Source organism: Phycodurus eques, chromosome 10 (assembly GCF_024500275.1).
Source record: "Phycodurus eques isolate BA_2022a chromosome 10, UOR_Pequ_1.1, whole genome shotgun sequence".
NCBI classification, from domain to species: Eukaryota; Metazoa; Chordata; class Actinopteri; order Syngnathiformes; family Syngnathidae; genus Phycodurus; species Phycodurus eques.
Window position 1 is genome coordinate 8450130 of NC_084534.1, and position 18992 is coordinate 8469121.

At 41.1% G+C, this 18992-nt stretch overlaps 1 protein-coding gene across 2 annotated transcripts in view; it reads right to left on the minus strand.

Moving 5' to 3' along the window:
• suclg2 (succinate-CoA ligase GDP-forming subunit beta) overlaps nt 1-18992 on the minus strand; it is a 128424-nt gene that overhangs the window by 84671 nt on the left and 24761 nt on the right. For both annotated transcript variants that reach the window (XM_061687712.1, XM_061687713.1), the window contains exon 2: nt 8972-9119. In XM_061687712.1, the coding sequence (XP_061543696.1) occupies nt 8972-9119 (148 nt within the window). The remainder of the gene's footprint in view (nt 1-8971; nt 9120-18992) is intronic.

Below are 18992 nucleotides of genomic sequence, written 5' to 3' on the forward strand. Positions count from 1 at the left end.
GAGGCCAGTGAACAGTTTGTACTTGTTTCTCTAAGCCCTTGTATTATCTGAGTGCTCTGTTGCATATTTTGTTGACCCTTAAATATGTGTTTGGATTCTTTTTATCTGTTCCAGACACTTTAATTGTATATCTGCAGCCTCCAACACGCTCCCTCCTAATCGGGTATTTGCCAGAATTGGTAGAAGTGTAGAACCATCTGTCTTACTCTGTCACAGGTGACTGGTAAGGAACTGGTAAGGAACAAGAGCTGCTCTGTCCAACCAGGGACTCTTGGGAATCTGCTAGTGAAGCAGAGCACTCCCTCACTGCTCTAATGCATTCACCCTATGTAACACTGAATTGGCTTGAACTAGGGCATTGAGGTAAAGCTGCCCAGAAGCCAAGCCAAGAGAAATGTGAAAACCCACCACCCACCCTTTGACTATGGCTACCAGGTCCCTGACTGATTATCCCTGTACCGTGATCATGTGTGGTGGGGTGTAGTGCATTAAAGTTGGGGAGACTGGTGTGGGTGAGGCGAGACGGTCACAGGGCAATAATGACCTATAACCGTCACCCACACCCATGCCAACCAGGTTCCCAAAGGATGTGCGAATGTATGTGGTGCATTAAAAATCCGTGGGGTAAAAGCATGACGGGACAGAGAGCAGACTGTAGTGTCAGGATACCTGGACGAGTGTCCACCCCTGCCCGACACTGCCCTCCCCTCACAGATGGGTGCATGATGCATAAAAACTGGAGGACCATCAGGGCAGAGAAGTGGGGGTGACCAGACCGGAAACCAGCACAGAGGTGCCAGGACCCGGCCCGGCGCCCCCTCCAACATGCACAGTGCCAGTCCCGCAGGGGACCCTACATGAGATGGCAATGTGCAAAGTATGTACAGTGTGAGTACTAAAAATGTGAGGTAAAAGGCTAGCCTCCTGCGGCTCCTGCGGGTCGGGCCCCCAGCCCAACCGGCTGGCAGACTACAGGGAGAAGTGTTATATACTCTATGACAAGATTTTGCCATTGAATAATATTGGTAGATTTTATTATTAATAGCCCATTTTATGCATACTATATTGTGTAACACGTGATCTATGGAGTACGTTGAACTGGATTACCATAATTTCTCGTGTATAATGCGCACCCATGTTTTATCCGCACCCCCAAAGTTGACCTCAAAATTCTGGAAAACCCTTCTACCATATGATCAGAACGAAGCATAATCTCTATTTTGTTAGTTTTTTCAAATAATTATTCTGAAGTTCATCCATCCATCCATCCATTTTCTGAGCCGCTTCTCCTCACTAGGGTCGCGGGCGTGCTGGAGCCTATCCCAGCTATCATCGGGCAGGAGGCAGGGTACACCCTGAACTGGTTGCCAGCCAATCGCGGGGCACATACAAACAAACAACCATTCACACTCACATTCACACTTACGGGCAATTTAGAGACCCTGAATGATATATGAGTGTGCCCAATGTGCGTATGTACAGTGTGAGTATTAAAAAATGTGCAGTGTGTGTGAAGCAAGAGGCTAGACTCCGGCGGGTCCGGCCCAACCAGTCAGCAGACTACAGAGAAGAGGGGGGAACTAGGGCCGGGCATCGCCCGAATCCGAGTGACTTCGGCCCCCCACCCCGACACCAAACCCAACTCCCCACCAAACCCAAATCCCCCAGGGTGCCGGGCAAAAAAATGTTTTATAAATCAAATAAAGGGAGTCGACGAACATCCACCCAGCCCCATTCCCCCTCAGCCCGCACCACAGACCAAAAATGAACATTCGACCCGGGGCTCCCCAGCACCACCACCAAACCCATGAACCAAAAGGTAATGCGTGCGGAAACAACCCAAGCGACGCAACAGTCGCCAATCAATGTCTCAGCTCAAAGTTAAATACAGCATCGCCAAAAGAGCCACCCGGGACTGCCCCACCACGCGAAATGGTCCACACGCGTAACCTTCAACCCAACCCCCTGCTACAAGCTCACACCTTGAAGGGCACGCACCGGAACCTAGCACCCTGACACGAAAAGCAACACTCCACAGCACCGGTGAGTCTCCCCCTTTCCCCTTCAATGGATGCAACCAAACGCCACAACCCCATCAAAGTCAAAACACACCCCTGCCCGCCGCCGCCGTGCACAAACACGTCCCCGCGCATGCCCCCCGCCGGACCCCGCCAACCCCTCCCCAGGGCGGGCGGACCGCAGGCACCAAAACCAGGAACCGAAATCTCCAAACCCGAACCTGAAACCTGACATTGTTGGTGGAGCTCTGTCCTTTAATAAAACCTGTTTGGTCGCAATGTATTATCGTATAATTTTTTCTAGTCTGTTGGCTAAAGCCTTAGAAATGTGACCGCGGTCGGTACAAATGTCCCAAAAGTACGATTACATAAAAATGTAACCCTAATTAAATATTTTAAACCACATAGACAAGTTTTTCGCTACAGCACACATTGGCATATCAATTTGGCTCGAGCACCGCAGAAACACAGAAATGTAATTGATGGTATTCTCAATGCCGTTTATTTCTTTTTGTCATATGGTATGTGTTTGCTAAATGACTCAGCGAGGGTTTTCTGAGTGTGTTTTGCAAAAGTTCTCATCTTTTCTTTAGCAGAGGTCGTGTATGGATGGCTCGATGGACTTTATTCATCCCGTGAGGGAAATTTGATTTACCAGCTTCATAAAGTTTTAAAACCTTTCCACATGACTAGGTGTTTCTTATGAAGAATGAAATGGAAAAAGATTAAGGTTTACACTCGCGGGCACACGCACATACACGTAATTTTGAAACAATATGTGCCGTCATGACCGCAGATTTTATTTATTTGTTTTATTCCCCGTGACAAGTTTAACAGCTGATATTGGTAATACAGCACAGGGTTCAAATAAGTAAAGCAGTGGGTGATCGGTGATGGGATAGTGAAATACAGGATTTATAGTTATATATTTATAGCTCCAGCAGGAGTTGGGCTATGCTAGCTAGCTCCTCCATTAGCCTCACCAGCAGTCGGGATGACTACGAGAGTGCACATTTCTTCGCAAATGTTATCCTTCCATCCATTTTCATTACCGCTTATCCTCACTAGGGTCGTATCCAGAATGAATAATCCTTCAGTGAATATATGATCATAACAGCGCCGTCCATTCTCTTTATTTCACTTTTAAACTGGCTGCGTTTGGGCAGCCAGCATGTACTTCGGCCAACAAAAAACTATACATGCGTGCCATTGAGGTCCATTGTTTAAATTCACCCATTTGTTAAGCTGCTAAACTCCTGAATAGGTTGCTCGGCCCGCTAGTTTGACAGCGAGTTTATTTTGCTTGCCACTGAATCACATGACTGAATCATGTTCGCTGATTTGGCGAATGAGGACTTTCATGCACTCGCTCCTTTCTCTCCTCCTAATATGCCGTCCACGCACCCGTTCAGGTGTTTTCATACAGTTCTGTAGAGATTGTATGAATACTTGATAACATAAAATTGCACATTTAAAGCAACGTACACGATTATATCCAAGGCGATATATATTGCCCACTCTAGCAAAACTTTTAGTGACGCACTAAAATCCTGTACATCAAGGCCATTCATCCATGTCAAATGACCACAACTGAATAGGCCAACTCTCGAATCAGGGGGAGCTTCTCATCATTCACTTGTGAAACCTAAAATGGTAGCAAAAATAGCATACCAATAACTGTGGCTCTGTATTCTCATCACAACAGTCTCCATAGGCTGCAGTTACAAACAAAGGCACAATAACACACACAAAAACACCACGCACAAACCTCTAAGAGTGTTGTCTTATCCCTCAGCGCTTCTGAAAAAGATCGTAGAAAAAGAGGCTCCGGTTAAGCCAACTCTACTCGGGACCAAATACCACTGTCAGCAGTTTTCACCAGAGACACTGCCTTATTTTTTGAAAGGAAAAGATGAAAGTAATTTGGAAAAGGCGCTTTAAGTGTTAAGGGACACAAGGCGACTTATGTGGGGACAGTTGGAACGAAAAGGGAGGGTGTATGGACTTAAAAAAGGATCATCAGTCAGCCATACGCCATACTTTAAATGTATTTGACCAGCATACATTTGTATTTCGCCAAGGTTGGGCATGCATTAATTTGTGGTGCATTTCTGGCTAGCCCTGACGGATATCTTGCATAGCTGAAGTGAAGTTATGACTAGATTTCCCAATCTATAAGCGTTTTCTGTGCTGGGTGTGAAGTTGTGTCCAGAATCATTGCAGAGTGTTAAAAACAGGAGTAATGCTCATTATCAGATTATCTGACCGCCCCCCTCAATGTGGATAAAGGATGTTTTGTCTTTCATAAATTTAGAAAAGATTAGGCACTGCCTCTGGGGTTCCAATAAAAGGTTTCCAAAAATATTGCACTCATTTCAGGAACATGTTGGTTCCCTTCCACTGGACATTGCCCCTACTGTGTACCCTGAATCAACCTGCCATTTTCAGTTCATTGACTAGACAACATACAAATCATGGTAGTGGTAAACACTACTTACTTACATTTTACTTTTAACATGTACAGTGGGAGGAAAAAAAGTATGTGAACTTTAGAATTTCTTACATTTTTGCATAAATTGGTCATAAAATGTGGTCTGATCTTAATCGCAAGAATATATAGTCTGCTTAAACTAATATCACAATTATATGTTTTCATATTTTTTACTAAAACAATTTTTTAACATTCAGAGGACAGGAAGGAAAAGTAAGTGAACCCTTAGGCTATGAATTCTCAACGAGCTAATAAGGTGTGAGCTAACTTGGAGTCCAATCAATGAGGCAAGATTGAAAGTGTGGCTTAAAGCTTCTCTGGGCACGACAAAACACATACCAGTTTGTCAAGAAGCATTGCCTGATGAGTACCATGCCATGTTCAAAAGAGTTGACTTGGGGGTGTGCATATTATACATGAGAAAATACGGTACTATTTTTACGATGAGTTTAATTAGGCAAACAAGACGCACAGCAGAAAATGCTTGTTGACCAAAGTTTTTTTTTTTTTTTTTAATTGTCATAGACTGATAAAATAGACAGACATTATTATCAGGGCTCTATACTAACTTTTGCACTAATAGCACTGGTGCGATCAACAGTATATGATTTAGTTATACCCTTTTTTGAGGAGGTACAGCATCACGATGGCATACCATAGTTTTGTATGAATATTGACAGTGACTCGAGATATGATATTTGCAAAATATTTTACTGTGAACAAGAAGTTTATCTGCAACAAGCAGTGGCAGACAAACAGGTCAATTAGTTAAAAAAATGTTTTAATAAAAACAAAAACACTAAGTTTTGACTTATATTTGATAATTTGTTTGACTTGAGGGGGCAGCAGTCAGCTATTATTGTGAGGGCTCCTAACCCTCCTCCCCTGGGAAAACAACTTAACCCCAGGAGGAGTAGATTGCGTTGGAAAAAAGGCGACTTTCAACCATTAAAACATGGCCTATGGGCTGAAATATGTGCCCGCAAGAAATGAATTTCAATCATATATATATTTTAATTTCTACACTTAATTAATTGCATTCAAAAACAGAATTTGAAATACAATTTGAATTTGTATTGTTTAATTCGAAACATTGCAGTTAAAAAACAAACCTGAATAGTATCATTTGAAATTGAATTTATTAGTGGTGCTAAAGGTGCTTCCTTTCGAAAATAGGAAAGGACATATCACACCAATGTGACTAAATCATCTTTCCGTTTTTTTCCCAACTTAATGTCATCCAGGCATTGAACTTCATGCCTGAATACGGTTAGGAAAGCCGCCAGGGGTCCAGTATAACAGCGTTACGGACATGCTGTACCGCTGAAAATTGTCCTGGCGGCGCAGCTTATGGTCATTATGCCTGCTCAGAGGCTGCTTCTCTGCGGTCCATGACAGTGTGGGCTATCTCCGTCACTGGAAATTCCGCTTACGAGTCGTGAGAGAAGGAAGTCGCCGCCGTGTATTTGATTGACAGCTGAAAGGTCCGGGGAGGTGGGATGTTCAGATCTCTTAGCGACATGCCCACAGCATCTAGAACCTGAAAGAACTTCTCATTTCTTGACCATTTCTGAAGCCTTATTTTCACAAACTTTGGGATTTATTTTTTATTATGTGTCAAATATACATTGTTTTGCTATGTTTTAGGGGTCTTTAAAAGTTAAATACAGCTAAACTGTGCTTAGGCAGTGACTATTTTGCATATTGTACCACTAGAGGAAGTCTGCGTACCACTAATCGACTAGTGGTATGTGTAGCACACTTTAAGAATCAATGACCGTCAGATTAAATGCATTTTAAAGCCTGGTTTCAATTGAGTTCTGGTTTCTTTAGCGAATGTAATGTAATGTTCTCCCCGTGCCTGGGTGGGTTTTCTCCGGGCACTCTGGTTTCCTCCCTCATCCCAAAAACATGCGTGGTAAGGTTGATTGGAGACTCTAAATTGCCCTTAGGTGTGAATGTTTGTTTGTTTCTATGTGCCCTGCGATTGGCTGGCGACCGGTTCAGGGTGTACCCCCCTCCCGCCCGAAGATAGCTGGGATAGGCTCCAGCAGCCCGTGACCCTAGTGAGGATAAGCGGTAAAGAAAATGGAGACAGACAGACAGACAGACAGACAGACAGATAGATAGATAGATAGATAGATAGATAGATAGATAGATAGATAGATAGATAGATAGATAGATAGACAGATAGATAGATAGATAGATAGATAGATAGATAGATAGATAGATAGATACATAGAGAGAGAGACATATATAGATTTACAGCAGCTCACCATTTTTCTCACTACACATATTTCCAAAGGTGCAATTGACATGAAAATTTCACCAGATGTTGGGAAGAACCCAAGTAACCCATACATACAAAGAAAGTAGCACAAATAAGTATAGAAATTAAGTTGTATGTAATAATGTGAAATGACATCGGGAAAAAGTATTGAACACGCCAACTGGTGTTTATTTAATGCTTTGTACAAAAGCCTCCTGTATGGAGAAACTAGTCGCATGCATTGCTCTGGTGTGATTTTGGCCCATTCCTCCACACAAGCAGTCTTCAAATATATAAGGTTCTGTGGGCTTCTTTTATGGACCTTGCGTTTCAGTTCTTTCCATAGATTTTCGATTGGATTCAAGTCAGGTGATGGGCTGGGCCATTCTAGTAGCTTTATTTTTTTTCTTTGAAACCAATTGAGAGTTTCCTTGGCTTGGATTTTTGTCAAGAATGTCTCGTGTACATTTGCCCATTCAGCCTTCCTTCAATAATATAAAGTTGACCGGTACCATTTGCTGAAAAGCAGCACAACACCATCACGTTCCCACCTCCAAACTTCACTGTTGTTGGTATGGTGTTTTTGGGGTGATGTGGAGTGTCATTTCTCTTCCAAACGAGATGTGCTTTATGGCATCCAAAGAGTTAAATTTTGCTCTCATCAGACCACACTATATTTTCCCAGAATTTAACTGGTTTGTCCAAATGTTGTTCAGCAAACTTTAAACGAGCTTTGACATGCTTTTTGTTTTCCAGCAATCGGGTCTTGCGTGGCGAGCGTGCATACAGGCCATTGCAGCAGAGTACATTACTCACTGTTTTCCTTGTGACAACAGTACCTGCTAAATTGATTGCTGTTTGATTATTGATAGATTTTAGGTGTTGTCTTGGCTCTCCATGCTTTTTTGCACCTCCCTTTCTTCATGTGTTCAATATATATATATATATATATATATATATATATATACACACACACACACACACACACACACACATATATGAGCCCAGCAGTGTTTAGAATGGCACCACACTTGCCAACGACAATCCTGGATGTAGCTGGAGAGGGCGCTAAATAAAAAAATAAAAATAATAAAAAAATTAAAAACAAAGCTGGTGATACATATGTGTTCTGCAATTTAGTGAGTGGGTTGGGAGAAGAACAGGGAAGCTGGGAAATGCAAAATATGTTTGTGTGAGTGCATACAAATTAGTTTCGGTTCTGTACTATTTTAGTAAAATGCATTTGTCAAACTATTGTAATAAAATCACTTTACCGTTTAGTCACTTTTCAGCATGGCATGGCACGAGCATCATGAAGGAGTAATGATCCAAATTGCAACCGAAGGGTTAAAATAAATTATAAAGAAAAATAATCCAAACAAAGGCCTTGCGATGTGTGAAAAACTGAACATGAGTGGTTGTAAAAGAAAATTAATTCGGTTGAGTGCCATGATGAAAAAAAGACGGCACAATTATAATGCTAAAAAAAAAAAAAAAAAGGCTGTGATGCATTAGCAAGACATTTTAAAGACACGATTAATGTTGATAAAACTTCATCTCTGATTAATCGCAACAGTTCGCATGTTTTGTAGCACAGCCAAAGAGCCATGCAATATGAATAGGACTGCTATTATATCGTAGAGTTTCACTGTGTTCAGTAGTAAGATCTTTGCATAATTTCTAGCGATGTTATTGTTTTTAAAAAAAATTTAAGTAGTAATGCCATGAAACAAATATCTTCAGTTTATGCATCACAAAAATATTACTTTCAGATAACTGTCTTTTGAAATAAATGAATGCAATGGTTTGGCAATAGTTGGTAATTATGTTTGTGAGAGAACAATTTGGGGGTGAATGAGGATTTTTTTCTTTAATTTGTCGAAAAATACAATTCGAGGAATGGAGCACAGTCATGCTTCCCACAGTTACCACATTAGAGTAAGTCATTATAAACTTCCTTTCGAAAGAAATATGTATATATTTTACCAGACATTTTGAGGTAAGCTTATACACAATATACTAGATATAATGGAATTCACACATAACAAAGATATAAATGTAACATTTAATAAAAATGTAAATGTTTTGTAAATGTGTACATCATAGCAAGGTAGCAATCTTAGTGCCGGTATAACTGATTTACAGGCCTACACAACAAATTTGTGTGTGTCCATGGGTGTTTATACTACTCACCGAGTTTCTTTGCAGCCTCTAAGGCCTCAGAGGCCGTGTCAGCTACAAAGAAGCGTTGGACAGCCACGCCACACTCTTGCATCAACTTTTTGCTCTGGTATTCTTGAAGATTTAGCCATCTTTTAGGACTCAACCAGTTGCAGTGAAGCTGATGGAAAGCAGGAAGTCAAGATGAGAAAGTGTGATTTTAGCCTAATGCAGTTAGAATAATCGATATAAAGTCTCAAATATACACAATCTATAATTGTAGCTTTTCCCCTCTGCTGTGTCAGAAAAGGTCTATCACAATATACGTTTTAATTTTACTGAGAATTGCACAGACTACATATCTGCACTCCCTGACTCGATCTTGTCTGCTTTTTCCAAACATCTCTCATTCTCCTTTTCCAGTAATGAGGCGTTAAGTCAGGTTGAGCACCAGGACAGCTCTTGAGCTATTTGCCCCATCAGCAGACACAGCCCCTGTCAGTTCCAGCTGCTGTTGCGATTAAAAAGACATTGAATTTTACATGTGATGAAGAGACAAAGGCATGTTGGAGTTAGGAATCCTTATAGCACTGCTGTGCGTGAATGGAAACAAGGAATGTTGGGTAAGTTGTGGCAAATAAGCAAGTGATGTTCCTCCACCGTATAGTCCATTATCAATAGCAATAAAACTCATCAGAATTTGACTAAACTGACACGTGTACTCATCCATTTTTAAATCAAGACTAAATTGACATAATAGCAACAAGGACTTTCTGTCAGGTCTGCTGCCTATCCTCCTTGAGCCCTGTCCCTTTTTCCCCTGTGTGTGTAATATGTATGTCTACGTGTGTCTGCGCAGAATTGAAGATAGAGTTGGGAGCAGGGACCCAGGAATAATCATCAGCCGCATTCTTAAGATAGTCCAACCTATCGTCACATCAATTTATACTGTTTAGTCAGTCGCATCCGGCTCAGGTTAATCCTTTATTGCCTAAATCCTAATCTATGTTTTGCTTTCCACTCAGAACTCCCACGCGTGAATTCTCGCCTGTACACCTGCTTGGTTTGCCTCATTACCTGCGTGCCAGAACCCCGCATCTGTGGACCTCTTGCTACCACACCTGGATTCAACTGTCCTGGTTTATGACTGAGCCATCCATAAACATTCTGCACTCTAACCTGCCTTTTAACCGTGTCTGCTCCTGGGTCCTCGTCCCACGCCGAATACTAACACTATTTAACGACATGACCCCAATCTGTCAGGTTAAACAACCACACCTTCTCCACCTTCATACTGAACACTGGTGTTCCACAGAGCTGTGTGCGGAGCCCTTTCCTTTAATTTCTCTTCATCTACCCCTCTACCTTTATTAATAAAATTGTCAAGTTTGCAAATGACACAACACAGATTATCAGCAACAATGAGTCAAAAATGTCTGATAAAAATACAATTGAGCAGCTTTCTGATCCCGATACATTCTCTTAAGTGGGACATAAACAACTATAAACATAAAGCTAGACACATATAGCTTGTCTTTTTCCATGAGTTCCAATTGCCAATTGCAAAGTCAACCAGTGTCCCAAATGATGTCCCATTTGAGTTTCACCTTAAATGTGTATTTTTAATCTAATGTACTAAACTTGAAATTCAATATTATACACCTCGGCAAGCTTGCTGTCGGGTAACTACATCAGCAATCTTCAGTGTATGATTCTTAAAAATATATGTTTTTACATTTTTATAGACTGTATGTTTGTAAGCACCAGTAGTGTAGTCGTACATGCTGCTGCCTTTCATGCAGATGGCGTGGGTTTGATTCCCACAATGCATAAAAAAAAAAAACATCTCTATATATCTATTGTTTGGCCTTTGCCACCTCTACTTTCACCCTATGTCGCATCTCCATGTATTGCTTTCACCTCTCCTCAGTCTTCTCAGTGCCCCACTTCAAACCTCTCCCCTAGCTAACTTCTTTCCTTGTATGATTTCCTGTACTTTGAGATTCCACCACCAAGTCTCCTTCTCCCCTTTCTTACCAGAAGATACACCAAGTACTCTCCTGCCTGTCTTTCTGATCACCTTGGCTGTAGTGGTCCAGTCTTCTGGAATCTCCTTCTGTCCACCGAGAGCCAGTCCCACCTCTTCCTTTCTCAGCTACCACCACATAGTTCTCTCCTCTGTTTTCTTAATCTTCCTCCCCACCACTACAGTCATCTTACACACCACCATCCGATGCTGTCTAGTCACACTCTCCCTAGCACAACCTTACTGTCAGTAAGGTACTTGTCATCGTCCCAACATTCAAAGTCCCCACATTCAGTTCTAGTCTCTGTGCTTTCCTCTTGTCTTTCTGTCTAAGAACCCGCTTTTCAACTTTCCTTTGTCTTTGACCCACAGGAGCTGAATTTCCACCGGCGCCCTGTAGGTTAATGGCGGCGGTGGCAGACGTTGTTAGCCCTGGCCACGACCGATCCAGTATGGAAGTTTTTGGATGAACGTTCATATTTGTTTGGCAACGTTTTAACCCAGATGCCCCCCCTGATGCAACTCTCTGCTTTTATCCGGGCTTGGGTCCGGGCCTTCAGTTCGCGCTGGCTTGTGACCCTCATTGGGCTGCATCACATGCAAAAATGAACAACTAATAATGTGTCTAATATTTTTCCCATGAATATATTAATTATTTATATTTATAATTAATTTACTTTATCATACGTAATAGTGTATAAGCTTTTCGTGTGCAGTATTCTTTTATTTGACTGCATTCTCCAATTGTAAACTATACTGTACCTGTGCACCATCTCATTGGCCGGCCAGTGCTGTTTTTCATTGCGTACGGAGCCATGACACTTAAAAAGTGGACTTTTTGGTTCCACTTGGATAGTCAGTGTTTTTTCTTTTGCATTCCAGTGGATTTTTAATTCTTCTTGAACTCCCTGATTTCTGGAGTGGTCACCGACGATGGGTTTAGCCTTTATTCAGGTTTAAGCGCTCCAAGCTTGACTTCCGTGAGGCGCGGACCAACAATAAGTTGTCCCATGTTATCAATGCTATGGCTCTCCTCCTGGTAACACTGACTCCTGTGTGCATCAAATGCAGACTTTCCCTAACAGCACAGGATAATCCATTGAATATAACACTGACTTTGCTTACAGAGCCCTGTGAGCTGCGGACTCTGACGTTATGTCGCTGTGGTAGCGAAACACTAACACATGCTGACGTATCCACAGAAGGCAGGAGCTAGTCGGCAGTTTGAAGCCATGTCATTCTCCTGGTTCCCACACAGTCACACGCACACACAGAATCCTTGTTCCTCACACCACAATTAAAGGCATTTTCTAACTTTTCAGGAGACAGGAAGTCATTGGCTAACTGTCGGCTTTCTGTGTACTGGCCTTTAAGACACCAAATGAGCGCTGTCACGTATGTTTGTTTTTGTTTTGTTTGTTCTATTCCAAAGTACCGTGCAATTTTTTATGTCAAAATACTTCGGTCCGGTACTGGTATCAGTACTTGTGGACAACACTAGTGGATGCAACGTTTTTCTTAACCAGCTCGGAGCGGTTTATATAAAGACGGTAATGGCAGGCAGCAGCTATGCAATGCAGGAACCAGGCACCCATTTGCCATTCGGGATCATACACACAAGGTGATTACATAGAGTCAATGCAGTTCGCGCGAATAGGCAAGAGCATGCAAAAATTTGTCTCCTTCCATTTGCAACCACAAATTCCGTTGTGACAGCCAATCGCCATCGAGATTGGTGAGCAAAGGGTGAGCCAAGGGGACTGGACGTGCTGCTAGCCGCTGTGGCCACTCAAAGCGCTTTGTCAGTGGTCGTGAGAGTCTTAGGATCGAACTTGTGCGAGGGAAGCGTGGCAAAATTTTGTTTTGCTTCTGGTGTGAATCTAGCGTAAGCGTTGTGGTCAGTAGGGGTGGTTAAAAATATCGATTCATGAATGCATTCCAATTCTTCCACCCGCCTTTCAATATAGTTTCGGCAAATACTCTAAATCGATTCACCACCTGGTCAGGGGGAGGCTGTTGTGGGAGGCCTGTGATTCGTGTTGTATTGGTGGAATCCACACTCGACCAACCACAAAAATGGCGACTAAAGCAAGCAGCCGCGCGGCAGCAGCAGCGTGGTGCAAGCAACTTCTACTTTTAAAATCTGACGTTTGGGGTCATTTTGGAATCCCCTGTAAATCTGGAACACAGAAAATGGACAAAAGACGTGAACCGCGATACACAATACCAACCTCAAAAACACAACAGAAGTCGCCGTCCCGAAAGCTGTACAGAGCCGTTTTGGAGTCGTTGAAGTGGGCAGAAAGAGTGGCTTTTACATGTGATGCTTGGACTTCCAGAGCGACAGACCCCTACGTACACAGCTATCAATTCTCATTTCATTTCTAAGGAGTGGAAATTAGTGTCAAATAATCTGCAGAGGAGATACCTGCATGGAAGCAACAGAGGAAGCAATATAGAAAACTTGTTTAATGAGGGTATAAATTATTGGGGATTGAGGAAGAAAGTATTGCCAATTGTCAAAATGCTACTTAATTAGGTATTACTTAAAAATAAAAACTTAGTTATTGTAAAAAAAAATATATTTTTATTACAACGTCCAAGAGGTAATAAACATTAAGTTCACATGGCATTTATCTTTCCAGTGTTTATACACGACACATTTTTTACTTTTGTACTCCATGTGCACAAACAAGTTATGTGCATATTTGTATTTTCAGATTATTGCTTAAGAAATGTGATGTGACATACAACATATTTTTACATGGCATCAAAAATACATATTTCAAAATTGTGAAAATGCACTCTTTATTATTTGTGTATTTCTACTTCTTACTGAATCGATATCAGAGTATTTAAATAAATATCGAATCAAATTGTAACGGATAGAATCAATATCAAATAGAATTACAACCTAAAGAATCGAAATCGAATCAAATGGTGAGGTGCTTAACAATACCCTTGGTGGTCAGACATGCTTGAACCCATTTTACCACTGCGGCAGATATGATTACGTCATCAACAAGCGTTTCGCAATCTGTAGAGTCCAAAATCTCGACCGAAGGCCAAATCTATACAAGTATGATTGGTAGGGAAACAGGCAACAAGAAGGTGTCTAAATGAGACTCCGTCCTGAATATTTTACACAGAGGGATGGAGCCCCCTCTGCTTGCAACGGCTCCTACAGGAACTTCAAACAACGGGCAGCTTCTCGTTCTGTCTCAGCTAGAGAACACATTTCCATTTCCTCCCCGCAAGGAACAAAGTTAGCTCGAACTAGATTTGAATACTGCTTTACCAAGGTTAATAGGGATTTCTGTAACTAGTGGGATCCTTTGGGCTTTTCAATAATTTACATGGCCATTAGGAAATGTTGGATGGTTCTAAAATTGGGAATGTGATGTGTGTGGAAACAATCCTAACATATTGTCTGTCATAGTTAATAAAAAGTGTGAGCTACACCTAAAATCCACTGATGTCATGTAACGCATTCCTGTTGACAATAACTAACAAAACTGCAATACTAAGGATTATGCCAGGCCAATAGACAACTTTTTACCCAACACTATAAAATCAGACATTCTAAATGTGTTTCTCATTTGAACGAGAAACTTTCTCGTTCGAATGAGAAACGTCTAGCTGTGAGTGCTAGCTTATTTACCTGCTAGCGGCAGCTTCCTGCGTTCGGCGAGCCGTACAGTAGCTTATTTACAACTTGGTTCCAGCGCATGTCAGCTGAGAGAATGGCAACAGAAGAGGACTTGCTCTCTTTCCTCAAAACAAGGAATATACCTTTAGTGTCATCGACCAACTAAAAGAAGATAAGGTGAGTATAAATGTAAACTTTCATCACGCAAATATAGCAGTATAGGCTATAGAATAGCTGAGTCATATTTGCTAGTGTGCGTGTGTTTGTGTGTGCGTGCGTGTCTGTAAATAAACTACCACGCACACACAGGTAGACAGACAGGTAGGCGTTTCTCATTCAAATGAGAAAGTTTCTCGTTCTAATGAGAAACTTTCTCGTTACAATGAGAAAGATGTTTCTTTTCTCTTTTTTCCATGTCCTTTTAAGGGCTCCGTAGCATTCCGTAACAGAGCTTGCCTTCGGGGATTCCTTAAGTCATTGTAACAAAGTCATGGAACATTTTACTAAAGTCAAGAAGACCTGACTTGCCTTCATCAGAGGAGGACAATTTGTCAGCTAGACAGTGTCATTTTTGAGCAATAAATCTAGTGATGGCAGTGCTACTTTACGACTCTACACACTGTTACACAGTACATCAATGTCTACTGCTCGTGGCTTAAAAAGAATAGCGATCCAGAAAGTAATAAATTCTCACCAGACCACAAGCACTTGCAAAGTCCCGTGAAGATATTTAAAGGGGCTCTAAGCCGATATCTGTTTTGTTTCTAAATACATTAAATATGTTTGAAGTCCTGAAAATATATGCAAAGACTTCTAACAATATAGTGATGAATTGTTGAGCTACAGCTTGAGCTACAGCTTTTCACCGTTTGAATTTTCCTGAATTTGTGGGCGGGGCCAAAATATTTACTTTCTAGCGCGAGTTCCCTCCCCCACTAAATAAGTACAAAGTGACATTATTTTGCTTGGCTGCTCCGTTTTGAGTTAGCTGTGCTCAGCTTCCATAACAAGACCCATTTACCACTCCAGCTTGCAGTTAGCAAGCTAACGATGGCTAAACCCTGAAAATGCATCTTTGCAGGATGCCTCAATTTACAGAACAGCTCGGTGATGTTTTTTTAAGCTCCCAAAAAATGAGGAAATAAAAAAGCGATGGATTGCCGTTTTTAAAGACACACGCAGATGGCGAGCTGAACATCAACACCACCAGCCGACTCTGCAGTGCGCATTTTACGAAGGATAGTTTTCTAAACTTTCACAAGAGACAACATGGCTTTGTGGTAACTTAATACTAGTGAATGAGGCAGTGACGACTGTCTAACTACCTGGGCTTCCTCCGACCGTGCCGCTGTCATCAGGTGCTGTGTTCGGCTGTGACATTATGTCACTAACAATGAGGGCAAGTTGACTTGTGTGCTTATTTTTATGATTATAGTCCACAATAACCATTCGATTTTGAAGTTGAGCCTCCTAATGTGATTTTACATCATATAAGCTATCACCCCCCTCACTATGTTTGATTCTTTTTGGGACATCCATACAACACACCCACAGCATCTGAAAGATGAGAAGTGGCCCTTATTATTCAAGTTTTGAAACCTGATTTTATATAATTAGGGATTTTTTTAAAATTATTATTCATTCAAATTTGGCAGGCTTGTTAACATTACTCTTCTTTGTGGTGTGTCAAATTTACATGCCATTTTTTGGGCCTGCTTAGTGCTACTTTTAAGTTGTATTTGAGACATTAACATGTTGCCCGCATACACTGGCCCTCTAAAAAGTAACAAAACTAGTTTTCCCGCACCCATCCAAAGGAGACTGGGTCGCTCCTATCTCGAACGAACAACATTAAGTGCTGAGAATAGATGGATTGATTTTTATACTTTATTGAGAAAACAACAGTTTTGTACTCTAGCAGTGTCTGTGCCTTACTCATCTGTTATCTTTTCTTAAGTATTATACCTGAATAAGACTGCATAAATCCAAGCTTATTAACTATACTAATTACTTATATACCTGTCGAGACACAAGAGTCATGTTTTCCATTTTTAAGCCTGTCTGTTGGAGATTAGACCTATCCTGCAAGGATGCAAATCTACCTGATCTAAATCCAGGAGGGCATGCTCTACTGCTCCTGCCTCTGCTCATCTGTACTATTTACAGGTCTTTCACAGACAGATGCCATTTTTCTCTATACCCTAATGGTTTGCATGCGAGTTTCTTTTTGCAGAGGCAAGGACACAGAACAATAGCTTTGAAGGTAAAACAGGAAAGGAAAACCATTTTGTGCTACGTTTAGAAACACTAGGCTTTATGGACAAGGGGGGGCTAAGGAACGAGGAAATGCAGAATGGGCGCAAGCAGTGAAACCTCGATAAGACAGACCCCAATATAACGGATATCGGATAAAATGGACCGTCACGACTGAAAAATGTGTCCAAAAACAGTTTCCATTTGTCACTTAAAATGCTGCTGACAATGGCTGTCAGTTCCAGAATTGGCCAATGTTGTTTACTGGCGCTGTCGCGCAACGCAAGCCGAGAATAAGACTGACGTATGTCCGGGAACCGAGGTATACAATATGACAACATCCAGTTTCAAAAGACGTCCCTCCCGTGCCTACATGGTGGCCATGTTGAATGTGGGGCATTGACATAGCGGCCATGTGATGATGGTTATATTTTGAATAGAGTGAGAGAGAGAGAGTGGCATGGCTCTGAGGAATACAACATACATACACACACATCTATAATGTATTTATTAGGTGTGCAACATTACAAAATTCACGGTTCGGGTCGATACTTAAGTGTCACAGTTTGATATTTTTTCGATAAACAAAATTACATTTTCTTGCCTTTTTAAAACGTAAAAATAATCATTTCAAAAAATCTATATCTTCTGTTGTGCATTCTGCTAAATGTCTGCGCTGAAATGATTTGGTTGACCTCAGCCTAACTGAGGTCAAGAGAGGGGATTGTAAGGATTAGGCAAATATTTCATCTAATGAAACAATCATACAATATTCTAGTTAATCAAATAATCATAACAGCTAACATTGTTTGCAATAACTAAAAGTAATTTATGATTTTGGCCAAAAACATAGACGGTTTGGCAATATGCTGGCAAGTGTTTTGGTAGCTTGTTTGTCACAGAAATGTAAACATCGCAGGATGTCTCAGATGTTGCAAGAAGTGGCCCCGGATGACAGCTGACGAACCGAAAACAAGTCAGGCTCTTGGCAACACCAGCAAAAGTACCTGCATCACCTGCTCTTGGGTGGGGCTTATCACCAAGAACCAGATGGGGCGTGGGCACAGCAGCAACATCTAGAAGTCTTTAAGCATAAACTATAAATGTAAGGGCTATGAGGGAGAGGCGCTCTTTTTCCTCTGTCTACTCGTGATGAAAGGTTCGGTGGCAGGGAAAAAGGCCCGGAATTCCGTGTGTGTGTGACGTTGTAATGGTACTGAGCTCTGGATCAAAAATACGGATCAAATTGCAACGAGTGTGAGTTCATTCTGTGGTTACCTTTCATTAGAAAACAACGAACACGCAGAAATTAATATGGGTAAGGAATTGAAACAAACTTCCAACAATTTTTAGCTACAGAGTATACATTATTTTAGAAATAAATAGCTCCTTAGAAAATAAAAGTTATACCATAACTAGTCCAGCAGTTTGGCAGCCTTATCTATATTCCTGGCATTGTCAGTTGTCACAGGTTTAGTTACAGGTACATCTCAATAAATTAGAATAGTGTCAGAAGCTTCATTTAGTTCAGTAAAAGAGTGAAATATTCCATGAATTTTTTCATATATTTACAATATAGTTTTGATGATTATATCTTACAGCAAACAAAAACCCAAAATTCACCATCTCAAGAAACTATAATATTACGTAAAAATCAAATCAAGAAACAATTAAAATGATTTTTAATGTTTTTATAGTGTTTAATGAAGCTATCTAATGTATGAAGACTGAAATAAATTTACTTTTCTACCAGGTTCTACTTATTGAGATGTACCTGCACATTTTGGTCACACTAACTTCCAATCATCCACAGTTTCTGTCAGACCTTTGGTTAAATCATCAGAAGCATGATTGTCGAGGAGGCGTGTCTGAAGAACGTTGCTTTTCATCTTCCATTTCGCAGTAATATAGTGCAGTAATTAAGTCAAGTAACTCTGCGTAGCACTCAACATCCAGCCCTCTGAGGTTCGCAAAGTTCTTACTGGACACTTGTATGACAAAACCAAGGTGTTTTTTAAAAATGAAATTGATACTTTGATACTAAGTCCTTATTAAAGAGTCACGCTATAGAGGTCTAAATGGCCAAAATATGGGACCTTTAACACTTAAAATCAAATCTCCAAACG